General features: G+C 40.8%; 1 protein-coding gene across 1 annotated transcript in view; it reads right to left on the bottom strand.

The window, feature by feature from the left end:
• ARHGEF33 (Rho guanine nucleotide exchange factor 33) overlaps positions 1-27,601 on the bottom strand; it is a 705,710-nt gene that overhangs the window by 103,304 nt on the left and 574,805 nt on the right. Inside the window, exon 14 of the mRNA XM_085609742.1 lies at positions 14,132-14,882. Within this exon, the coding sequence (XP_085465868.1) occupies positions 14,132-14,882 (751 nt within the window). The remainder of the gene's footprint in view (positions 1-14,131; positions 14,883-27,601) is intronic.

The raw sequence follows: 27,601 nt of genomic DNA, 5'->3' as shown, positions 1-27,601 counted from the left end.
TCAGGATATTCTGTAAGTCACAGCCTGCAAGACAAAAATCTAGATAAGAAGGTGTGTCATGCGCACATCAAAGTACAGAGAGAGAGAGAGAGAGAGAAGAGAGATAAAGAGAGAAAGAGAGGGAGAGAGAAAGAGAGGGAGAGAGAGAGGGAGAGAGATAAAGAAGGAGAGAAAGAGAGAGGGAGGAAGAAAGAGAGGGAGAGAGAGAGAGAGAGAGAGAGAGGAAGAGAGGGAGAGAGAGGGAGGGAGAGAGAAAGAGAGGTAGAGAGAGTGCTGACACTGTGTACCCAGGCCCCACTGCTCACCTGCTGCCACCGGTGTGTCTCCAACCACGTGCCGGTAAACACTTCAGTCCCCCAGGTCCCTTATCTGAAACAGTTTCCAGAGGCATACAGTTGCACATGCCATAATCGCTTGCCCACCCCTGTGCACAATGGCTGCTGTACCCCAGCCTCTCCCGCCGCCCAGCGGTGATTTCCCACCCCTGCGCAACCAGGCCTCACTGCTCACATTCTGCCACCGGTGTGTCTCCAAGAGGGCCCACCACATGCCGGTGGGAGCTCCAAGCCCGGGGCCCGTGACCATGGCACCCTCCACATCATGCAGCCCCGCACCGCTGGCCACTAGGTCACACACTTGATTCTGGGTCTTGATTTTGCAATGGCAGAGATCACATCAGTGCACACGGCCTCAGCGCAGGCTGCACACACGCCCAGCTCTTGAGGTGCCACTAACTCTGTGAACCGTGAGGCAACGCCACGTGGCGGTAGGTCCGCACTGCCCACTGGCTCAGGCCTACACTGCAGTCCAGCAGGGCTCACACTAATCCTTACCAGTCCGAATCACCAGAACGGCGCATCATTACAGGCTGCACACCCGCTCAGCACTTTAGGTGCCCCGACCTCAGTGCACCGAAAGACACCGTCTCGTGGCAGTGTGCCTGCTGCAGTGTATCCAGTGCCACCAAGTCTATGCACCGCAAGCCATGTACCCTTTATGATTCAGTCTCGTGGTGCGGATGCCATCATGTCACGCCCGGCACTGGCCAATGTGAGGTGGCAGGGCCCTAGGCCCTCATGCATAAATGATAACCACAGAGATACCCAGTTAGAGAGTTGGAATGGTGTCCAGCACGTGCGCCTTTCCCTTTTTATTGGCAGGGTCACATGTCCTGTGATGGCTGTGCTGGATTTGTGTGATGTGGGTGTATACCAGCCGTGAGGGAGTGGCTGTGGCATGCTGACAACTAGACCTGTGAGCAGCGGATTGCTACAGGAAAGACCTGGAACATGTTGCGTTGTCCCCCCCCTGTGACTGTAAGTGGAGTGGGCTGGCCAGTCCAGTGTAAGGGTGTGAACAATGACCCCGGGGCACTGGGCGCGGTCCCGTCCTGGGCTGAACAAGGAAGTAACTAATGTGTGTGTCTCTGTTGTAGTGTTGGCGCCACCCGAACCGCAATCGGCTATGTGTCACCCGTGACCCAAGTCCCACAACATGAGCAACATGGATATAAGGGGGAATCACTGACCCTACATTCATCCATACTTCAACACTTGAAAGATCATAGACATGACACATCTGTGTGAACATGAATGTTTATTGCACATTTAGTGGAGTTTTGAAGCTGAAGCAGCACAGGGGCTTGCAAACCCCACTTCACATTGTTGGCTCGTGTAGGGCCAGCCAGAGTCCTTCAGGGAATGACAGGTACATCAGAAGAGGAGAAGTTCAGTCTGCAGTCTGATAGCTGTGTCATTGGTGACCAAACAGAATATGGCAGTCCATGTTGAGGTCCAAGGTGAGTGTCGCAGAGTGCATTGGGGGACAGTGGACGGTGATGATGCAGAGGGCAGAACCAAGCAGGAACAGGCCATATGGTGGAGATGAATGCTACCGCTTTCTTCTCACCACCATGGCAGATTCATCTGCATCTTCGTCCTCTGCTGTTTCATGTGCCTCACATGTGAGTGGTGGTGTTCCGTCTCCAGCACTGTGTGGCAGTGACACCTCAGTGGTCGGAGGTGGAATTATTTCCACACTGTGTGGCACTGACACATCAGGGGCCGGAGATGTGGATGGAGTGGTAGCAGCTGCATGCATCAGCGCCAGGCCTTGTGGCAGCAATGCCATGAGGAGGGTCTTTAGGGCATTGAGGGACCCATCTACCTCTCGCTGGTGTGCAGCTGTGGCAGCCGCTCTTTCCGCCCACATCTGCTCCATGTTCTCCATGAGCCTCCGCATGAGTTCCAACTCTCGGGCAAGATCGCTGGAGGCACTCTGACTAGACAGTCCTTCTTGTCTCAGAGTCAGGACTCTGGCGATGTCAGCCATGGTTCGTCGGAGAGCATGGAGCGGACTGTGAGTGGTCCCTGATGGGACTTGACACCCACGTATGGCGTCTAGTTTGGCTGCCATGCAGCTGAACCCCACCTGCACCTGTTCAGCCAGCTTCTCCTGGCACCCCAACACATGGAGTTGGAAGGCCATGTGTTTGTTGTGGGGGTCTTGGGAGGCAGCCGTGGTGGTGGGTGCTGCCTGCTGTGTGTTCTGTGCAGGGGTGGGTTCTCCTCGTAGCAGCTTGGCTGCCCTGCTCCTGGAAGTGGGCTGCGGAGGCTCTCCATGAGCTGTTGGAGGGCGTCGGGAGTCGAAGGTGTGGTGGTCTTCTTCTTCATCAGAGAAGAGAGGTTCGGACTGCTCTGCAGGAGGTGTTGGATTTCCCCCTGCAATGTGAAGGGGAGATGCAGTTTGACATTATGTTCACATGTATGTTGATGAATTGTACATGTTTACATTTAGACTGCATGACAGTGTACATTGTGACTGTTTGAGGGGAGCTGCCTATTAGATGCGGGACAGTGGACATTCCGACTACAGCACAGATGTTTGTTTGTACTTGTACATTGTCACCTCACATTTCCCTGCAATGCCAAATGTGATTGTCCAGTTTCTACGCACATGCGGCACCAGTTGTGTCCTCTGTTCTGTTGTGGACGTGTTGTGGTTTGTACCACATCGTTGTCAATGTTGATGTGCTCTGCATGTAATGTGTATGTGCTGCATTTTGGGGGAGTTGCCCCTGCAGCTCTGATTTGGCTGCCCCTTAGCCCTTACATGAGGTGTGCCTCTGGCTTCTGTGCTTATGCAGTGCTGGGATGTTGCATAATTGGGTGCATTGGTCTCTTGGTGGGATTTGGGGGTCTGGGGCATGGTTTGTCCGCAGATGTGCTATGCTTAATTGTGCATGTGTGACATCACTCCCATCCCTCCAGTCCAGTCCCTGGTCGCTACTCACCCTGTTGCTGTTGTGTCTGGTAATGTTGAGCAGTGTCCGGGCCCCCAACTCCTGCCACCGTCTTCCCACTGATGACTGTGGACACCATTTCCTCCATCTCGTCCAGCTCCTCCAGTGGCGCTGGACTGCCACCTCCAGTCTGCATTGCTTCCTTCTGGTTGTTTGCGAGTTTCTGCTTGGTCTTACGCTTCACATCATTCCAGCGCTTCTTGACCTCTTCCACTGTCCACTTCAGCACTCTGACTGATTCACCTTGTCCACGATTGTCTGCCATATTCCATTTTTAGTTCCTAGTGACACAGTGAAGGTGACGAACAGTAGTTGATGGTGTTCTATCACCTCCGTTATCAGGACCCTGTTTTCCTGCGGACTGAACCACTTCTTCCTACTCTTCTTGTCCTTGCCCTTCCCTGAACCGGAGGTCTGAGGCTGGTCCTCCAGGGGGCTTGTGGGGTTCTGGTTGTCCTCTGTACTTGCTCGGGATGCCTCCATTGTGCTTCGCTGTTGTTTGGCTTTTTTTGTATTTTTTTTTCTACTTTTATAGTGCATTTTCCAGCATTACGCATGGGAATTGCAGGCCTGGGGATGGTTTTCACTGATTTTTGTATCGCGGTTGGCGACATCGCTACTATTTGCGCGTTTGTGTTTCGCGTTTTGCGGCCTTGCGTTTATTTGAACGCGTTCATTTGACGTGTTATCATGAGACTATCGCATGGTACTGCCATGTTGGGAACACCATGTTAGCACGGCGTTATTTCCCCACAATAGACTGCGATGTGAATAGTTGCGTTAAACTAATTTAGCGGTAGTTATCACACGTTCTTCAGAATATCCCCCAAAGTGTTTTGTAAACATGTGTAATTCCATTTCCAAAAGCAGATAGCGAAAAACAATATAATCCCTATATATTCAATAGGAGTTATGAAGAAACAAAATAGAATTGCCAATGTACTGATGATAGATCTAATGGCCCATAAATATTTAAACAAAAAGAGACAATTGATATACCTTGCATTTGCAGACTACAAGTCAGCATTCAACTATTTAGATCTTCATACCCTGTTGCAAAAAAAGTGGGCCCAATTCATAAAGGTAAATTGAGCCGAAAGTAAAATTTGAATTTTTTCTCAATTAAACTTAAGTTTTTGTCTTAAGTTTAACTGAGACAAATGTTTACCTTTACTACTTGTAATTCCCCTTTGTGACTACCGAAAGTTAGACTTTCATCTCAGCTTACCTTTGTCAATCGGGCCCGAAAAATCTGGGACTACTCCATTGTCTATTGAATTTAATACTTGAGAATAACACAGATCCTGGTCAAAAGTCCTCATGGGTGCCATACAAAATTACTCACAAAGAATTCCAACACAAAATGGACTTCATCAGGATTTATTGTTGGCTCAGTTCTTGTTCTCAGTTTATTTATTAGATTTGCCCAGTGCCCTTAATTATTGTTGCCTTTGCCCTCAGAGTACAGGCTTACAAATCGTCTGCTATAGTTCTAACTTAATTAACCCCTTTTGGACAGTAAAGGAGCCTAAATTATCTTTACAAATAAACTATAATTCTATGGCAATAGTCGGTAACAAAACCAAATCAGTTATATTAGCTTGTCGATGAAAGCCATCTTCCTATACTGGATAGTTGTATGACACAAGAATCGAAAGAGTGACAGAATTTACTTACCCCTCTGTGGTTTTATCTAAAACACTAACATTTATTAACCAGTTCCAATACAAAAGATCACGAGCAATAGTGTATGGTAATGGTCTAAATAACTTCTTTTTGGGCTCAGGCATAAGATTGGTCCAGCCATTAAAGGAAGCCTATGAGGTTAAAATACCTTCTATTTTCCTGTATGGGACTCATCTTATGGACCTCTCACATATTTAAAAAGATTTGGATCAAGTTGGAAAATAATTCTTTCGATCAGAGAGAGTGCAACAATGCAGTGTATTACAATGGACTTGCATATATTAGAAATCTAGACAAAACCACATTTGGTCATAATAGGAGAGAGGTTTGGAGTATCGAGCAATACAGGGAGCTACTATATCAATTTTATCTACTATTCTTATAGAAGATAGTTTTGAGAACTGAAATTTTAAAAACATGGTGAATTCAGAATGGGAAGCTCCAGAAGTCAATGAAGATATTTTGAGTATACCTATAGAGAGATCATTAAGATGTGTTTTAAAATTGAGGCCAAAATAACCAGTCTTAATAATAGGTTGGCTTATAGTTACTCAAAATCAGGTCTGCTTTACACAACTAATTCCATATCTGAGTTTAAAATAGAGTTGCACTTTGAGAACCTAAATAACCTGAAAATTAGACACTTCTCATTGAACTTAACTATAGGGCAAATCTGTTTATATCTATATTATTGGAGTATGTGTATTGTTTGTCTACTTTTATTTAACACTAATAAAAAAGAAAATTGTATAGAATGTCACTAAATTCTTTAAAGGTTAAAGAGGATGTTGGTGTTTAACACAAATGAGAGCACCAGTGTCTTCTTATAGGATGGTGTCAGAAGGGTAGCCTGAAAACATTACAAAAAAAGATCATTGCTAGCATTCACTTTACTGGACCCTGCACTCACACAGTGAAGATTTCTGATGTGCAATGGCAGCCTCCGTGATTGAATTTTTGACCAAGAAGTACTCTGAGTTTGTTCAGAACAGATTTTGGCTGACCAAGCACTGCTGCTTAAATCAGAAATAACCTAAAAACCATTTATCCCACACCACTTAATTTCAATAGAACATGCACAACTACAGGTTTTCACACAAACATTTTCATTGGCACACACGTGCCGAAATTGCAACTACACACCAACACACATCCCATATCAGCAGACACAAAGTTCCAAAGAGGCACAATTTAAACATACCCAGTTCTCTATTACTCTTTCATTGCAAGCACACAATTAGTCGCAGAGTAGGCAGGAGGACCAGTTAATTCTTCCCTTATCCCTTAAAGTCCAGTTAGTTTTATGTCAGGGAGTACACAACATATAGTTTTCAGTTACTGATTTCTAGAGTCCCTGAATCACATTCAATTTGATATCCCTGCAAATTTTTCTCCAAGACAAAAGACATTTAATGAAAGTGTTGAATCTGCTAGAACACGTAATCACATCCCAATACAACTAGACTCACAATAAAAACTGCACATTACTCCTGTGACACCCAATTGACATATACAATGAAGCCGAAAAATACATGAAGTTGTCTCACAAACCAAGACATACAAACTACCCAGGCAGAGTAATATTTTACAAACTACATAAGTATAATATAATGTCTATGCAAATCACTCACTTGTATCTCATCTATAAGTATGCACCAACATTAAGGTGTAATCCATTTAATACACACAACAACTCTCATTTAGAATACTTACGCTACCAAAAGGACCAGACCATATGAAAATATATGCTGGATGCACACATATAGATATTCCCAAGTCACAAATGCAGTTAGCAAGGTGCTAAAAAATAAGAGGTGCTACGTTGTCCAAAGCGGCTCGGAGAGTTCCCAAGCCACAAATATTTAAATAGGTACTACAATTTACTAGGCATTATATTGCTCCATAGGTTAATACACTTTCCTGTGTTTACAATTCACCAGTTTAGTTTGAAAGGAACTTTCATTTGCTTGTCCTAATGTTGCCCCTAGAGGTTAATAAGGACAAATGACACATTTCTGTGATTATTTTAACTATTCCTTCTTTATATTTGTATAATGATATTTCGATGATTCATGCTCAATTTTAGTGGGTTTAATGTTTGATTTTGAGTGTTTACCATGATGATAAGTTTTTTTCCAATGTAGTAATGCTATATATTAAACAAGTACACTAAATCTAAAAATAAGGATTCATAATTGTTAAATAAATACATCTTTTATTTAAGGTGATGTCTGATTAATTATGATTTCAGGGATTGAAATTGTATTTCAAGATCTGGGGCTTGTATTATGCTTTCTTAACTTGCTGCGTGTATTGCAGCAGCCACAAATCATAAAAACTACACTTTCTAGCAAACCCATATTCACAAACTACAGGTTGAAGGGAAGTGAAACTGCCATTCAGTTATAAGCTTAGTCTATGTACAGAAGTCACCAGTAAGAACCTCTTTGCTTGTTGCTCAGCCGAGAGTTAAGTACTCCAAATCAGCACTCCACATCAGCTACTCTTGTATTAGATCCTAAAATGGTTACCTTTTCACCAAATGTGGACGTGACCCAGAGTGATATGGCGATGGTCCTGGTTTAATGCCAAAACAACCTTGTAGATATGGTAGATCCACTTAATAAGATTTTAGAACTTGAACAACAAGCAAAGGAGTCTAGGTATTGAGTAGATTGTTTTGTCTAATTGAGCTCAATGAGCTTTGTGTTTTGCTGCTAATGACAATGTGGCTAATTGAATGGAAAGACACAAAGGGCCGCATTTAGAAGGCCATTGCACCGCTGGAGCATCACTTTTTATGACGCACCGGTTACTTTTCATGGCCTTGTAAATATGGGCCCCTTCAGGGCCAGCTCTAGGGCAGTGGGATCGGTGCCACCGCACCGGGCACTGACTTGGGGTGGGGCGTCATTTTTGCAAAGTATATTCTCATTGTAAAAGCACCTCCTGGCCTCCAGCAATTTTCAGGCATCAATTAAAATGTCAAGATAACTCCTGTGATTAATCGTCTTTCTAGAAAGAAACTGGAGGTTTGTCTAGTGGAAGTTTTGCCTCATCCTAAGGTAGTGCAGAGGGGTAAAATGCCTGCTGCTAAGAACGTGTACCATTCAGATAACAAAGTGCATATAATGTAAATACGTCAGTGGGTTACTGCTTCTGTTACTTGTTTTTTATAAGTCAAAATCCTAATATGCAAACTGCAAGTTTTATATATTAGAGCTATATGTTTTTTTCCCAGTCTTTCATTATCATATTCTTGCCAAAAGGGTTTGTTTTGTATTCTCTGCATGTTATTATTCGATGATCTAGCCTTATGCTGTAGCCCAATGTTCTATTGCTTGTGTCATCTTCTAATGAAAATTCTACTGTGCCTAGTTGCCTTGTTGTTGGGTTTTGCCTTGTTCAAAAAGGTTTGGTGGGCGGTTGGAGCTGGACAGTGAACTGCCTTGGTCTCTTGTCTTCCGTGAAGCCTATTACGATTAAAGTCGTCAAACCTGATCCAGTGCCTGCTTCATCACTACAAAATTGTGGCGACGAGCTGCCTACATGGTAACACGCTGAACCCTGCGTGTGCATCCTGTCATCCATCATCTCTACGTTTGAAAATATGAAGTACATATCTTCAATGGCGGTAAGGCAGCTTAATTTTACTTTCCTTACCGTCACCCGGATCTCCCATCTGCCCAGCCTCTATTTATCATAATGCGACGCCAAGCATAGTGATCCATTTTGATACAATCTCCTTCCTCAATACTGTGCGTGTCTGTTTTCAAAAGTGCTGTTTCTACTGGCTGCCGCTTGTTTTCACATTGTGCATGTTCAAGCTGTCTGGTTTCTGGTTTCCTTCTATGTGCATGAACTGCATTTAGTTTGGGCCTAACGTCCTGTCTGACTTTGCCTGACCTTCGTTTTGTGCATGCTCCGCACTAGGCCCAAACCTGTGCCAGACTCTGCCTTACTCGTCAAATTTCACGCACGAATCTCTCGCTGCAAGTCGTGCCTGACTCTGCCTGTCATCACCTTTGTGACGTCACTGAGATTCTCCAGTACGTAAATTCATCGGCACTCAGCAACTAGCATTGTTGCCTGGCAACATTCTATCTTCATTAAACATTGCAGCGTTTCACTCCAAGCCAGTCACAGTGATTGGCACACCGTTTTGTTGTGTTCTGTATACAATTTTCAGCGCGGTGATCCGCACACCACTACAGTTGTTTACTCCTGTGGATCTCTTTGCGGTGATCCGCACACCATTTCTGCCATTTTAAGTTTTTTTTTGCTAGTCTAGTTTCGCTTACGGATATCTACTCAGTGAACAGCACACCTCTTGCCTGCTTTATACTTCCTGTTGTACGTCACAGCGGATCTAAACACAGTGATCCGCACACTTCTGTTTTAATTTTTTGATTTTCCAAAAAGTGAATTGTTACATGGTGATTCGCACACCTATTGTGCATTGAGCTTGGTGTTTTTTATTTTGTTAATCTAGTGATTCCTCATGCTGATTTCCACATTTTATTCCTTCTACTCAGTAATACCATTTCTGTCTCATTTCATGCTTCACTTTCTCTCTGCAAAACTCTTCTCTATTTATCTTTTGGTTCGTCACAGTACTATGCAGTCTGTTGCCCCCCCTCCTTTGTTTCTAGAATGTCCAGGAGAACCCCCTGTTCGATGGGAGACTTGGTTTGATGCTTTCAAAACCTATCTTGGAGCAATTGGAGGTTCCAGATTCAGCAGTGAACGCAAAAAATGTCTACTTCTTCAATCCTTAGGATTCGAGGGAAGGTCCATTTTTAAACATCTACCTAAAATACCTCACCTTCCAGGTGATGACGTAGACGATTATGAAGATACTATAACAAAACTCAATACCAGAAGTCATGGTCACAGACAATGGAACACAATTTATCAGTGCCAGTTTTTAGTCATTTTTGCAGTCTTGTAACATCAAACATGTAAAAAGTTCTCTTTATCACCCCCAGTCCAATGGCCTCGTCGAGCGCATGAATCGAGTGACTGTATCAAATGGGCCAAATCTGGTAACTATGATATTGTGAAATCCCTGGACAACATGATCTGGTTCTACAGAATGACTCTTCATTCTACGACCAAAATATCTCCCTTTGAGCTGCTAAGGGGAAGGAGAGCCAACAATAGCTTTAAGCCTGCCTGGATGAATAACTGGGTTAAAACCATATCTGACGTAGAATGTCTTATGAATCTCACCAAAGAGAATGTTTCTGTTTCTCAGTCAAAACAAAAGCCTTGGTATGACAAGAAGAGAGCTGTAAGGATTGTCCCTGTGGTCGTGGGAGATTTAGTACGTATAAAGTCTACCACGCATGTTAAAAGGGGGCAAAGTAAGTTTGGTGCACCCATTACTGTCAATAAGGTGGGAAGGAATGCTGTTCAAGTTGAGGGAGGAAAATGGTGGAATGTGGGAAAGATTGTTAAAGTCAGGAACACCCCGCTTGAGGAGTCTTGTTCTTCGCTAGGTCGTGATGTTCTTGTGCCTCCCGAGGTTTCTGTTAGGAGCGGCTCAAGGCCTAAAATTGTTCCCAGCAGGTACCGCCTTTGAATTTTTGAAATTTTACATCACTACTAATTTCTTTGCTTGTTATTGTCTTACTGTTGTTATCTTTTTTTATTTTGTATTTATTGAGAAAGGAGGATATGTTGTATTCTCTGCATGTTATTATTCAATGATCTAGCCTTATGCTGTAGCCCGATGTTCTATTGCTAGTGTCATCTTCTAATGAAAATTCCACTGATGCCTAGTTGCCTTGTTGTTGGGTTTTTCCTTGTTCAAAAAGGTTTGGTGGGCGGTTAGAGCTGGACGGTGAACTGCCTTGGTCTATCTCTTGTCTGCCGTGAAGCCTATTATGATTAAACTCGTCAAACCTGATCCAGTGCCTGCTTCATCACTACAGTTTGTTTAAGTAGAAAACAATTCTTATTATTAAAGAGAACCCCTACAAATGATGTTATGTTTTAAATTTGTGCTTTTCCAGAATAAAAACTCTTTAACTATATTGTCTACCAGTATCACTGACATGTCACTCCTACACTACACCTTGTAGTCCTGTCTGATGTAACATTTCCTGTACTCTTATTACACATATATGATTGTCTCTGTGCAATGTGTGTGTAATGTAAAGCTCTCTGACACCTCATACTGGTGTGAGTGGTGCTATAAAACTAATTGAATCTGAGAGACAGTGGTTATGGAGTCTTGAGGGGCACTGTTAAAGAGTGCTAGTGATGGAATCTGCAGCAGAGGTGGTCATGAGGGGGCACCAACCAACATTGTCGCACAGGACGCAACCAGAGTAAAAGCCAGCCCTGGGCCTCTTTCACACATTACTCTGCTTGAAAGGGGCGTTCCATGGGTGATGCTGTGGGTGTTCCCCCGCAACAAACCTGACACATTCCCAGATTTAAAAAGTTTTGTAAATCGGGGAATGCGTCGGATTCCTACGTCTCCCCTGTGGAGGCATAGGAGTGGTGCAACAAGGAGAAATATTTTATTTCTCCTCGTTTTTTCCTCTTTCTATGCATGCTGCATTCTGCAGCATGCACAGAAAGAGGAAAATGCCATCAAGAATCATCCCTGCGACGCAGGCACTCTTGCAACATGACGCTGCGCTGGTGCATGGCAGACAATTGTGTGCCGCACAGGGGACAGCACAAGGGTGTGTTGTATTGTTGCAATACAACGAATCCCTGTGGTTTTAAGATGACGCAGTTCAGTGCAGTGCAGCGCAGTGCAGCAAAATGACTTGCAGCGCTACACCTTTGTAAATGAGGCCCAAAGCCTTATTGTTTAAGACTGATTACAAATTGTGTGAGCTTGCAAGCTAAGAGAATAGTTGCGCAGGTCAGTGCTTCCTTTTCAGTCTGTATTTTACAAAGGACATGGGGATATATATCAAGCTTTTTCCTCATTATGCTAACTACAGTACCTCAAAGAGGGTGTTTCAGAAATATCTTTTAATGTAGCGAATAGGTCTAGGAATAGTCGTGCAAAAATTACCTCTTCAATAACTGGTTACAAGAGTACCCATGTGGAGGTCAGTTTCAGCAATACCAATGACCTTCTTTCTTTCTCCAAAGGATCATGGGTAGATATTTCCCCTGCAACAGAGGACCATGTTGAGCTTTTACTCAAAGTCAGAATCCTATTATTTTCCTCTCTTTTAATCATTTGCAAAGAAACAGTTTATTCCAATTTAGTGAGCACATTTAAGAGACTCTCTAGATTCTTCAAACCAAACTCATTTCAAATACTTTTACTGTACTTTGTTTCAGGGCTTTTCTCTCTAGGGAAATAATGTATAGAAGAATCCGAACCCATATAGAATAATGGGCGATAATGGGCTTGATAATATGCCTTTCAGAATTCCGATAGAAGCCCATGTTCTGGTGTCAACATGGGCTTCTATGGGAATTCTCGGTGGCATATTATCAAGCCCATAATCAATGCTTTAGCAGCAGTTTTCTGCCGCTAAAGCGGTGATAATTTTAACCCAGTGCTTGATAATATGCATTGGTCAATTCACCTACAAGTTGCTTTATTAGAGCTTTTCTCTTCAGTAATTGTACTTTTTTAATGTGAACTTTGTGACTTCACAATTATCATTTTTTTATAACACAGAAAGGATTTTGAAAGTTTGCTCATTTGGAAGTAATATGTATGATTGTCTCGTTGGATAATACTTGCATTTCGAGAGAGATAAAAATATTGCTTTTCTTTTTAGAAGTGGAGTGAATGTGCCATATTTGTTAGTTTTATTCTGATTAAGCCGAAAGCAAACTTGAGAAACCAGATTATTTGAGGTAACACGATCTCTTTCCTTTTAGCCTTCCTTTTTTCATTTTCCTCTTTAGTCCACAACAGATCAAACCACGTGCTGAAACAAAATCTGTGGCAAAATGTGAAAAATTGTGATTTTAGTAATCATTTTTGTCTTGACATAAACACATTTTATTATGTCTTGGGCAATATTCACATATGAGGATTCAAATAGTTTTAATTTCTCTGCATATTTAGATTGTTGTAAACCATCAATACGATTATTGTTTTTTTTGTTTCCAACATCATTGAATATATCCACCAAAGTCTTAAGCCGTTCGTTGTTAAAACAAAACTTTTGAAATTCTTTATATGTGGATAATCGGCTGATTGGTTTTAGGGATTTTGTATAGCCTACCTTCTTATATAAATTACATTTTGTATAATTACAAAGCGAATCATGACCCTCTTCAATACAGTATTAACATTATGAATACATCAATATCCTAACTTAAAATTAAATTGCATTCTAGGGGTTCAGTATATTTGTTGCTGAACCAGCATTACCTTAGGATCCAGTTTCAAATTGTTGAATTCAGATGCAGTCTTTACCCACCTAGCCTTCCTTTTCTGATAAGTTAATTTATCATGTTATTAGGCAAACCAAAATGTTTTATACTTTATATATGTATTGTGTAAATGTTTTCCCTAATTGTTGTATGAGATAGTTTTGATGAGAAAGATTTGCAGGTGATATTTGTAGAGCATTTATTTAGTGCTCCTTTGAGGCAAGACTTAAAAAGGCATTTCTTTGCAGGATACAAAATAAACCAATAAACAATAAATAACAATTAGGGTTCACATAAAAGGAGTTGGGTCTCTGTATTAGAAAGCATTTCTGTAGAGTTACCCATCTACGGGACGCCGCGATGATCCCAAAAGCATAAAAAAACAAGGGAAACATGGGTGGCATGACAGTGCACCCCTACTAATATACTATGTCTTTCGGTGATTCTGTGTATACTATGACTTATCTTTGGATCCCTACTCTGTATTGAAATGCTATGTGTATCTTGTGTCTGGTTGGCTGAAGAAATACCATTATTAGTTTCATAAAATGCCAATAAAATGAATTTACAAAATAAGGCATTTCTGATTTTGATCAGATTTTAACTGCATGTTGCCTCATCTCTGGATTTCATCCCACAGAAATAACAAGTGAGTATACCTTGTGCAGTAATATGCAAAAAACAAAAGGTTAATGTAAGAATAAATTGGCCTATAGTGATAAAAGAAAAGCAAATGTGATTGTACATGCACCCCCTTCTACATTCTATCCATCTTACTTCTAATGAGGTTCTGCTTTCTCCCTGTGCCCGATGTGAGACGATATTCCTTTGCGAGCTTCGAGTTGTTAACACATTCCTGGGGGACTGAGTGGTACTATCCATCTCGATCTGCTGACGGCTTGTGCTCCGGGTGCTGTAGAGCCTGGATGGTAGACTGTCTGGATTACGGGTGTACTCTTTAAGTGACCTGCTGAGGGTTTTGTTCTTGACATGATGGGCATCAATGCTGGGTGTACTGCTGGTCACCGGGCTTGTACACCTTCGTGGTAATGGCCGCTTAGAGTTATCTTTCTTATCTGAATCCATGGGAAAGTTGATTGGCCTTAGGTAGCATATATCAAGGCTTGATTCTGAAGATGCTGGGGAACAGCTCTCAAAGAGAGAGCGATTTTGATAGGTCTCTACATCATAAGGAGCAGGTAGTCCAACTATTTCTCCCCCATAATCAAATTCCCCATAGCTAGGGGTGAAGCTAACATCTGTGCGAAATTCTGATGAGGTTCTGATGGATTTTTCAATCTCTCTTGATTCAGCTGGAGGTGTTCTTTCATACTGCATCTCGGGAATGGCTTGCAAAGGTGCCAGAAGAGACTTTGGCTCTTGATTGGTGCTACAGAAAGTTGTAGGAATGAGGGCCTTCTCTGAGTTGTCTACTTTCCTACCATCTATTTCCCAATCTGATGACTTCAATGTCTGTATGCTGTCAGTCAGTGATTTCTGGAAAGTCTTCTTCTGTGGCATTGGATTTCTTAAAAAGGAAACAAATACAACTGATTAAAGATATGTTTTTGTTTAATATAAAAGCTTTATATCATTTACCTAAGCTCTCCATGATATCCTATGTGGCCCATTCACCGCAATAGACCAAAAAGTACCATAATGTGTAGGCAGAACCTCTAATAAGGGTTTGTATGCCAATTATTAATATCAGTCAGTTTAGTGTATATTGATTCATGTAAGCTTGACATGTATATTTCTAGAAAAAAGATAACTGGTGGGATCTTATTGAGATATGGATCAGTTTGTGTAACTGTTTTGCAAAAAGATTTTGATATATAAGTAATATTTCTAAGGAGTGGGTCAATGATGGAAAATCAACTAGGTGGAAGTACTTAGCTGGTAAAAAAAATTATTCTTGGTTCATCATTAATGCTATGGGGAACAGTGACGTGTGCAGGTGCTGAACAGCACAAAGGTCCATCAGTGGGTCTGTGAGACTGTACAAACAGCTGGATAATCCCTTACTCCTTTCTTTCTTTCATTTATTCCTGACCTTTATTTTTTGAACACATCTACTCTAGCTCACATTCCACATTTGGAGTATTCCACTCACCTGTTCATCCTTTTGCCCCTCACATCCATCTATCCATCCACCTGCCCTTTTTTCAATCATTCATCCACCCTGCATGCCCACTTCTTTTTTTCTACTCAGCACATGCTTTCTTCCTTTATTGCTTAAGTAAACACCTATTTTAGTGGATAGTTGTACAATCATAATTTTAAAATGACATAATATGCACATTAACAATTAATTTTACTCAACAGCCCTAACGTGCAAAAAAGAAAATCCTCAATCATCACTATATGACAGAAACACATTTAAAACTATTTGTATTATACATAATGCTTGCTAGAAAAAATCTTCAAATTATATGCACACAATTACCTCAATGACATCCCAACCAGGAACATAAGATCAGTCTCTACCCATCTGACAATCCTTCAAAAATACCTCAACTCAGAGGCCGATCCTTCAGAGTACAAGGCCTGAATTGGCAGATCTCCATTAATCTACAATTTTGATTCAGTCCAAACTACCTTCCGAAAATCAAGTAATTCAGTAGAGCTTTCAAGTAGACCTGTGCCTCATCAATGGAGGTGACTGAAGAATGCTTGTTCCTAGGACCGATTATCACAACGAGCAGGAATCTAACTCCAGTAATGACTGTCATCCAACATCCAATCTGATTTATTGGTTTTTCTTCTAGAGCTTTGAAGTGAGTCACTCTTTATAAATCTCATAATTCTCCAGCACTGGAGCTTTTATAGATTAACATGCTTGAATCATTCCCCATCATCGGGAAGTCTCACTGTAATTTTGCAATGCAGTACAAGCCACTGCCTGCCTGAAAGGCCATTGAACAGTGCCCCTTGATGAGCATATCAACAACACTGGAAAAAACCTGAACATCGCACCAGTGAGGTGACAGTGCCCTGAGCTTCACCCTTCTGAGTAGCCATCTCACTTCAGATTTCTATAGCATGTTGTGTGGAAGGGAATTCGAGAGCTTTGCTCTCTCTCTTCAGATCAGATGAGTTCCTGTTTTACCTGAACTGGTTCTCTAAGTAACTTTTCACTATATTGTGAATGTTGAATTTCTTCCACCTCTACCTCTAGGTTGGGGAAAAGGGATTGAATGTGGAAAAATCATCTAAAAGGAGCCTGTTCTAGACTTGTGATTCCTATGGAAAGATGAAGGTTTCTACACATGATTCATACAAAAGTGCATTTATTTACTCGACCCAGATAATAATCCCAAAGAATAAAAGGTCTGTAAGACACTGTTAGGTAAAACGTTCAATGATTGGGAGGGAACACTTCTGAGAAGAATTCAGAAAAATAAGGCTGCTGAAAAACCCTCTGCAGGGATGAGTCTGGAGAAAGTTTTTACATATTTACAGACACAACAGTGACAAAGCATACGCCAGAAATATCTAAAGCCTCAAAATCAAGCATTGTAACTAAAGAATCAGCTTCTAATGAACCACAGGAAAAAAGGCTTTAAAAACTCTGAAAAAAATCAATTAGGTCATCTTTACCACTGATGAGTCCATCAACAAATCAAATACTGTCCACAACTTCACCAGATACATAATCAACATTGATGACCATGATGGCTGAAAAATCTATATCTAAATGTTAATGTTGATGAAGAAGCTTTTGTTGGCTAACCCACTAACAAACCAATCCAGGCCTGGCTTGCCAACAATATCAACGTCAAAGACACACATTTCGATGTGATTACTGTTGATGAAGGGCAGGCGCAAAAAAGAGATGGATTAAAGAGAACTATTGCCTGAACACACCTCTGAGCAAAATTCTACCACAACCACCAGCTAAGCTTCTGCAAACTGAAGCCGAGTGTGATTTGGACCCAGATGATCCATATGGGGCTGTCCCAATTCCCAGCCAGATGAAAATAAAATGCCAAGACACGGGCGAAGAGCAAGGATACTCTTCACAGACCGGTCCGAACCCTTTCACCCCAATTACCCACCCTATCAAGGTTAGCACTGGGGAGAAGAGAGGGAGTATGAGAAGCACCACTATGATCCCTTAGAAGCTGTAAATGAAACCTATGACAAGCACTAATGATGATAGAGGAGTACTGAGAGTACAGATGAAATGAGAGTACTGGTACATCTTCCAAAAGCCCTTCCCCATATGATGCAGACTACTATACAAGATTCCCAATGGGCTCCAAGTCACAAATAGCCTTCCATTCTCTTCAGCAACCAGCTGTTCCAAAATCCCCTCAAACAACAGAACAAATATCTGAGGTTCCGAGAAGTGAGGAGTTGGAAACTCTGTCACCTCCAACTCTGCACCAGCAAACCCAGCAATTTTTCGATGTGCCACAAAAGCCTATTCAAATTGGCATGCCTGATGACAATCAATAAACGGATATTGAAGAAGGGGACTTACCTGGCCCTTATAGACTCATGTGATGAGGGCATGACTCCATCTTCCCAGAAGGAAATCTTCCGTGCCTCCCCAGTGGAGTTGCCACCAGATGATATCAATAGATCCCACACTCTGATGAAAAGGGTACCAAAGACATTTGATCTGCTGATCATGGTCTTAAAGATTGTTTCCTATATGATGTTAAATCACCAGCTAGGAGGTCCATCAGAAAAATTACACTTTTTGATCATATATGACAAGAGGAAGTTAAATTCAAACTCTAGCTACAGTGGTAGTTGTGGCATCCAGGCTTGATAAAAAGTATAAGAATTTGGAAACTCATGCGCTTGTTTGTTTGAACAGTCAAAAGACACACTATGATGTCATGCATGCTGTCTTTAATAGAGATCTAGAAACCCAGTCACATCATGCATGGTGCCACCTGATAAAGAAGGTTGTGGGATGGATATGTTTGGCAAAAGAGTCTCCTCTATGTCAGCAATGTCAATCAGAGCAGACAACGCAGTGGCGATAGTAGGCATATATAACCAACTGATGGGGTTGGCTAGTGCACAATATAGATATCAGCTACCTGAAGAAGCAAGAAGTGAAAGTGATTCTTCAAGAAGAAAAATGAGCCCTGTAGTGCTGATTGATTCAGCAATAGATGTGGCAAATACAGGCTTTCATCAACTGGCCGAGACATGTATTTTGATGGGGAGTCATTATTGGGAAAGCATATAGATGACGCCCTCCAGAAAATAAAAGCCAATAGTGAAACAGTCAGATGTTTAGGCCATTACAACAAGGGTGGCCTCAATCCTTTCGTAGAGCTAGAGGGAGAATGCATCCATACTGTAAATCAACTCTATAGGTACCTACTATACCAACCTCACCCGGACCACCAATATTTTGGGTGACAACACCAACATCAACAAGCATATAGTCAATCACAAACCCAGTATTACACCAGGCTTCCTGCAAACCATGGAGGAGGGCAGTGGAAGAACTAAAAATCAACGCCATTGACAATGTGCAATCTCTCAGGCCCTGCATCAGGCACAATCTCATCTATTTTCAAAGAATAGGTGAATATCACAATGGTCAAGTGGGTGTTGGACTTAACACAGTTTAATCATATGTCAGAATTTCTGCAGCACCTTTCAACAATTCCACCCAAAATCAAGTACAAAAACCTTCACCTCTTGAAAGAGATTTGCAACGTGCTACAGAAGGAGCCAATGAACTAGTCCCAAAATAGCATCAGGATGTCAGTTTTTATTCTTAGCATTTTCACATAAATAAGAAAGCTTCAAAGGAATAGAGCCCCTTTCTGGACTTGCACCATCTCAATTATTGTTCTAAGGAAGCAGTCATTCAGAATGGTGATCCTCAGAGCATGGCATCATTAAGCCTCTAAGATGTGTTCTGCCATGCAAAAGCTATAAAGTTGCTTACAAAGTCACAGCTTACCCTACAAGAAGCATGGTGACCTTGTCAGCGCTACGCACTGTGATGCCGCTATTGTATGTACCTCCAATGAGTAGCTAGTGAGCTACTAGTAGCTCTCCAGCTACCTGTGAATAACTATCCTGTGTGCAGCCCAGACTACGAATATAGAGCATTTGGAAGGTTGAATTACTACATGTATACCAACATTAAAAAGAATGTATTGAAGATGAAAATTAGCCTATTTTCAGATGTCAGGAGGAAAATTGTTAAATTATCAATGGATTTCAAGCTATTTTTTGAGTTGGAGAGATTTATTACTCATATTTTTATGTTAGTGCCAGCGGAATTGCAGTTATGAATTTTATTTATTACCCATGTACAGTCATTTCAAATTGTAAAAGTTTTTTTTGCATTACTGCTGGAACCCCACCTAATGCACTGATGTGACAATCTTGGATAGGGTGGCCAATATTACATCACTAATATTAGTAGATCGGGATCATTTTCTTTAAACATAAGTAGCTCTTATTACAGAAAAGGTTGGAGACCCCAGAGCTAATGGATATCTGGTGTGTAGCAACATAGAGGAACAAACACACCTTAGAAACACGTCTGCCTAGAAGCAGCGGCAGAGACACAGTGGTGGGACAGGAAGTGCTACACTACTGCTTTAAATAGGGTGAACCTCCAGTTTATCCCCCTTCTGCATTATAATTATGTATACATCTAAAGATTTGGCAAACACAAGGAGATGATGGACGGAGAGCTGAACCGTTTCAGACACTCACCCCCAGTCACAGATCTGGGCTGAATCCATCATCGTTCTTTAGCTCACTTTGCCACCCCAGTTCAGACACAGCTATATGCAAATCAGTCTTGTCCCTGTGCCTCATGGGAACAGTCCAGCCCGAACTGCCAAGCCCTGTCTTTCCTGGACTGGAAACAAGCATCCTGGGACTAGTTTTGGGGTAACACCCCCATCAGCCAAGCTAGCTTGAATCCAGTGGCAAAGTGAGCAAGGGAACCACGTCTGGGTATACCCTGCCAACTTACAGCAAACAAAGCGAACACAAAGAGATGATGGAAGGAAGGCTGAAACTTTTCAGACACTCACCCCCAATCATAGATCTGGGTTGAATCCATCATCATTCTCTAGCACACTACGCCACCCCAGTTCAGACACAGCTATATGCATATCAGTCTTGACCCTGTGCCTCATGGGAACAGTCCAGCTCGAACTGCCAAGCCCTGTCTTTCCTGGAGTGGAAACAAGCATCCTGGGACTAGTTTTGGGGTAACACCCCCATCAGCCAAGCTAGCTTGAATCCAGTGGCAAAGTGAGCAAGGGACCCATGTCTGGGTATATCCTGCCAACTTACAGCAAACAAAGCAAACACAAGTAGATGATGGGAGGAAGGCTGAAACTTTTCAAACACTCACCCCCAATCACAGATCCGGGTTGAATCCATCATCGTTCTTTAGCTCATTACGCCACCCCAGTTCAGACACAGCTATATGCAAATCAGTCTTGAACCTGTTCCTCATGGGAACAGTCCAGCCCGAACTGCCAAGCCATGTCTTCCCTGGATCGGAAACAAACATCCTGGGACCGGTTTTAGGATAAATCCCTTCATCAGCCAGGCTAGCTTGAATTCAGTGGCAAAGTGAGCAAGAGACCCATGTCTGGGTATACCCTGCCAACTTACGGTGAACAAAGCAAACACAGGAACATGATGGAACGAGAGCTGAAATGTTTCAGACACTCACCCCCAGTCACAGATCTGAGTTAAATCCATCATCGTTCTTCAGCTCACTTTGCCACCCCAGTTCAGACACAGCTATATGCAAATCAGTCTTGACCTTCTGCCTCATGGGAACAGTCCAGCCCAAACTGCCAAACAATGTCTTCCCTGGACCAGAAACAAGCATCCTGGGACCGTTTCGGGGTAACACCCCTCATCAGCCAGGCTAGCTTGAATCCAGTGGCAAAGTGAGCAAGGGACCCACGTCTGGGCATACCCTGCCAACTTAAGACGAACAAAGCAAACACAAGGAGATGATGGACGGAGAGATGAAACGTTTCAGACACTCACCCTAAGTCACAGATCTGGGTTGAATCCATCATTGTTCTTTACCTCACTTCGCCACCCCAGTTCAGACACAGCTATATGCAAATCAATCTTGACCCTGTGCCTCAAGGGAACAGTCCAGCCCGAACTGCCATGCCATGTCTGCCCTGGACCGGAAACAAGCATCCTGGGAACGGTTTTGGGGCATCACCCTTTATCAGCCAGGCTAGCTTGAATCCAGTGGGACAGCGAGCAAGGGACTCACATCTGGGCATACCCATGACCACTTAGGGTGAACATAGCAAACACAACAAAATGATGGAAACTTTTCAACCACTCACCCCCAGTCAACAGATCTGGGTTTAATCCATTGTTCTTTTGCTCACTATGCCACCTCGGGCACCCAATCTTCAGCATTGGGGACCGTGGGGAGAGCCTTCATGCCCCAGTTGCAGTGTTGGCAGCCAATCAGATCTCTGCACGAGATCAGGTGGATTCGTAGAGGGTTCAGCGCTCTCAATATACAAATTTGTTTTTTCATTCAATATCTCTAAAACTACTGAACGGATTTACACCATTTAACAAAAAGAGTGCTTACTGGACCGAAAGCTACCTTTTTGCCAAATTTGGTGTAATTCTGTTCAGCAGTTCGGGCTGTAGCCGTGTCTAAAGTTTCCTTTGGAAATTAACATGGAGAAGCATTTTGGGAACCCCCCCTTTTGCTCGCCACCTCCCCGGGGCTATTTTCACAAAAAATGCGTGCATGATGTAATATGTAATATGTGACGTCATCAGCAGTGCATTGCGGGGGCGCGAGTTATAGTTAGCTCAGCTAACTATAATGGCTGAATTTATCTGGTTTTGTACAAGTGAAATGTCAGACTAACTATAACGTCTCTCTAACCTTTGTTTTTTTCTGTGAATTTCTAAGGTTTTTAAAAGGCTAATTCCTAACTATAATGTCCCAGAAACCTGTGTTTTTTCCAGTGAATTTTTAAGGTTTTTTAAATGCACATTTCTAACATCCTGAAAGCTGTGTTTTTTTCAGTAAATAGACTATATATATATATATATATATATATATATATTCAATGAAAAAACCAAAGGTTTCACACATGTTATAGTTAGCTGGACATTTCACTCGTAAAAAACCAATGAAATTCCCCCGTTATAGTTAGTTCAGCTAACTATAACTCGCGCGCCCGCAATGCACTGCTGATGACGTCACATATTACATCACTCATGACATGGTCAGTGACATCACTGATGACATCTCAAATGACATCACTGATGACATCACTGATGACATCATCCAGTGAATGTGTGTGTTTCTGAAAATTAAATATGTTTTATATATGTATATCTCAAGGTCGATGGAAGAATAAATGGGTATATAAGTGTCTAAATGGATGATTTGTTTTTGAAAAATTGATTGTGTAACTGACTGATTAAGTGTATCATAGTGAATACATGGCTTAGTGAGTAATGTTTAAATATGTAAATATCTGTATCAGTCTCTCACTTTGTGTATAAGTGGCTGCATGGGTTGGTGAGTAGCTACATGGGTGTCTATATAGGTTATTAGTTGGTTTTATGAGTATCAGTCTGAGTGTCTGCATGGTTCGGTGGGGGTATTACGTAGTGCATAGGTGCATGAATGAATGACTCACTCTTTGTATGTGTTGAAGACAGCATGTGTGCAGGACTCTATGGATGGATGAGTGAGTGTATGGGTGTGTTAGTGAGTGAATGACTGTCTCAATAGTGTCTTTATGAGTAACTACATATGTTTTAAACTAGTATATGTGACTATTGGTGTATATAAGCGAGTATATGTGAGAGTGAGAGATTGAAAGAGTTCCTGTATGAATAAGTATGTGTTTCTATAAGTGATTGTTTAAAAGACTAAGTATGTATAAGTTTCCGTAGAAGTAAGTGTGGTGGTGTGTGTATAACTGTATATGCAAGTAAATGTATGTTTGATTCTTTTTTAGCATGAGTGACTATGTATGTGAGTACCTCTATGGATGAGTGGCATTGTGTAACAGGATGTATAGGTGTATGAGTACATATGATGAGTGAGTACATGTATGAGTGACTGTATAGGACTGTTGGTGAATGAGTGGATGTGTATGTGGATCTTAGAATTACTGTATAGGTTGTTGTAACTGGTATTGGTATGTCCATTGTTTTTAAAATTTTAATTTCTATTTTTGAATGTGTGTATCAAAGGTTATATTAGGGGAAGAGGAGGTCTGCCACTCTATCACAAGGATGATGTCATCAGTGATGTCATCAGTGATGTCATTTGAGATGTCATCAGTGATGTCATGAGTGATGTCACTGACCATGTCATGAGTGATGTAATATGTGACGTCATCAGCAGTGCATTGCGGGCGCGCGAGTTATAGTTAGCTGAACTAACTATAACGGGGGAATTTCATTGTTTTTTTACGAGTGAAATGTCCAGCTAACTATAACATGTGTGAAACCTTTGGTTTTTTCATTGAATTTCTAAGGTTTTTTAAATGCTAATTCCTAACTATAACGTGTGTGAAACCCATGGTTTTTTCAGTGAATTTGCAAGGTTTTTTAAATGCTAATTCCTAACTATAACGTGTGTGAAACCCATGGTTTTTTCAGTGAATTTGCAAGGTTTTTTAAATGCTAATTTTTTTTTTTTCTTCTATTTTTTTAAACATATTTTTATTTAAATTTTCTATCCTTTTTTAAAGACTATGGTTAAATTTTTAAAATTCTATAATATGTTTTTTTAATATATTTTATAAAATAAACAGGTAAAATTTATTAGCAATACATTTTTTCCTTTTTTTTTTTTTTTTTTTTTAGTACGCGTACCGTAAGCTTACGGTAAGCGTACGGTTTACGCAATGTCCGTAATTTATCTACGCTGTTTGCGTATAGTTACGCAATTTGCGTAGCCGCGCGTACTCCGCGTGGGACGCGTACGCGTGTGCGCTACACGCGCACGTTACGCGGAAGTGTCGGGGGGTGACTGTTATGCGCATGCGCGCAAGCGCGTGTCTTTTTTACGCGCATGCGTACTTTTGCCGTAAGCGTACCGTAAGCGTACGGTAGGTCATGTGATCATGAAACACAACTTTTGATTGGTTGAAACTACTTTCAGTTCTAGAACTCTCCTACACCACACCCATTCCCCTCATTTCTGCTTGTGATCCCTTAGGAGAAGGAGCTGGGTTGTCTTTGTGATACGATGGCAGAACAGCAGAGCCCTTCTGAGAGTGAGGCTAGCACTAGCAGCACTACCTTGAGGCAGAGAGCGAGGAAACAAAAGACCTCTTATGTATGGGATTATTTTACTTTTCCTGAAGGCCAGCAAAAGGTAAATGCACCCTTAGTAACTTGTAAGCTGTGTAAGCGTGTACTTTCAAGAGGTAATCCTGACAGGAAGTATTCCTTTGGGAATCACACCATGATGAGACACCTCAAGGATGTACACAGAAGGACACATGCTCGACTTACTGAAGGTAACCCTTCAGTAAATCAACCAAGCACATCCACAGCAGCTCAGCCTGGACCATCATCTGCAGAGCCGAGTCCTTCTTCTGCAGGTCAGGTGAGCCCTTCATCTGTGGGGGGAGCATCTCCTTTTGCTGGCCCTCTGGAAATTAACCCTCGATTTCTGAGGGTTGATATTCGATGCGCCTCTTGTCATGATCTAATTTGTCATAGGGAGACCAGTGTTTCCCTAGTGAACAACAAAATAGATCAGCACACTTGTCGCAGAGACTAATTTTCCCAATCTTTCTTTCCTCTGTCCCTGCATGAACACAACGGCTCTTTTAAGAGCCAACCTTATCTTTCATCTTTTTTTATATATGTTTTTAAAAACTTTTTTTTATTTTTTTTTTACCGTACGCGTACGGTGCGCGTAATTTTTTTTTTTTTTTTTAAAAAACACTAAAAATCAATTATCACATTACAAGGTCCTTGAGAGACTACAATTAAAAACTGAAAATGTGATTGTAGAGAAGTAGAAAAAAAGGAACCATGATACTATTGACTTACCATACCCGCTCCAAAAAATATTTATTCATTTGTTTTTTTTAAAAATTGCTTTAAAAATGGTTCTAGGTTTTGAAAATTTTCTATATCAATCTGAAAAAAAAGAAAAAAGTATTAATATTTTTTAAAAACATTTTATAATACAGTACACATATTTACATATTTATCAAAAAATAATTTTTGCCTTATTTTTGCTGTTTTCAGAATATATTGCATTTCACTATAAATTGTGAAAGCAATTGCATTCATCATTTAACAGCGGGCAAAAAAAAAATAACAATCTCAAAGATTGTATTAAAAAAGCCCAGAATCTCTTTTTACTTAAACTTAACAATATAGAAATGCATAATATTCTAAAAAATATCATCTATTATCAATACTTATTTCTTTAAAATACCGTCTGATATTTTTGTTTCAGAAGTATAATCACAATATTATATCTCAAATAACTCCACAATACATCTGGTTCCATTTTCTTTAGGCCAAATAGTAATTTTAAAATTCTTTTTTGATTAAATTTCCAATGGTAATCCAATAAAATTCTAAAGTTTAATTTGTACAGATCTCACCGATTCTCTGTCACATATTGGTTCCCGAAAGATTTATTAATAATTTATTAAGTCCACAATAGAATTGGTTACCTTTCCGCATGGCCAAATAGTAATTTAAAAAATCTTTTTTGAAAAAATTTCCAATGGCACTCCAATAACATTCCAAAATTTAAATTGTGCAGATGTTACCGATTTTCTCTAAATTTTTGGTTTTCGAAAGTTTCATTAAAAATTAAAAAAGTCCACATTACAATTGGTTATCTTTCCATTAGGCCAAATGATAATTTAAAAAATCTTTATTTTTGAAAATTCCAATGGTAATCCAATAAAATGGTAAAATTGTTTTGTCCAGATCTTGCCAAGTCTCTCTAAAATTTAGGTTTCAGGAAGATTAGATAGGAATTTGCTAAATCAAAAGGCAAACGTTGCTTAAAAACCAATTGGGAATCATTACACAGTGTCCAGCCTTTTTCACATTTAAGATAAACTGTGTAATGTCCAGAAGTAACAGTAGGTCCTTCATGGAAAATTATTGCAACAGTTACAAAAGTTTTTCCTGAAATTGATAATTGCTGTCCTGTAAACTTCTTTATTAAAGTATCAAATTTTGAACCATCAGCTCTACATCGTTGCATCATTAAAATTACATACTGTCCGTATTCCTTTAAAATTAACGTTGAAAACATGTCAGATTGACACTCACCGCATTGCATGCTATGATTAGCATCTTTAACTAATTTAGCAAAAGTGACTGTTTTACTCTCTGGCAATGTCAAATAAATAAACCTTTCATTATCAACATTAGAGCCACATATATTATAACAGTTTTCACAACTATGTTCCCATTTATAAGAGAGACCAAATAAATTATCAATTGCAACTTCTTCTTCTTCCAGTACCTGAAGAAAAAACATCAAAAATTCGTGTGCGTCTTGCTGTTCATTTTGAGAAAACTGTGTTTGTCCTGAACATACATCTAAAAGTTTTCTAATTTCAGTAGCACTTTCTATTTTAGTTTTATCAATACTCAGCTTTTCAAAAAGGAGACTCAGCTCAGAACAGAATCTTTTTCCCTGATTTACTATTATCTGCTCTTGCAAACTTTCCAGATAAAATGCAACATTCAGCACTACATTAGCGTAGCAGTTGACACCAGAGCTATTTTCAAAATGACATCCTACAACCTGTTCTTCTTTTTCCTTACTCTTTTTGCTTGCAATTACATCACTCCTCTTTTTTTTCCTCCTCTCTACATCTTCATTACAGATATTCTCATTTCTCCTTTTACGAGAAACTACACGTTTCTCCAACACAGGATACTGACCTAAATGAGGAGCATAGCTTCTTCTTAATCTATTATACTCCTTTACACAATTTGTATCAGCACTAACTTTTGAGTCATCAAAGTCTATCATGAATAAACCTGATAATGTTTTCACTCGTGACAAAGCAACATATGCCATACCTTCTTTGAACACAGTTGAACCAATGTTCACAAATGCACAATCTACAGTCAATCCTTGAGACTTGTGAATAGTTACAGCATATGCTAGCGAAAACGGAAACTGCTTCCTACGTACATATAAGTCTTTCACAAGCATGAAACGAACTGTACAACGACAAATGTCTTTAACTTCTTCTATCTGATCAAATTTTATTTTTA

Source organism: Triturus cristatus, chromosome 6 (genome assembly GCF_964204655.1).
Source record: "Triturus cristatus chromosome 6, aTriCri1.1, whole genome shotgun sequence".
Lineage (NCBI taxonomy): Eukaryota > Metazoa > Chordata > Amphibia > Caudata > Salamandridae > Triturus > Triturus cristatus.
The sequence above is the reverse complement of the archived record's forward strand: the minus strand, read 5'-3'. Positions and strand labels throughout refer to the sequence as shown.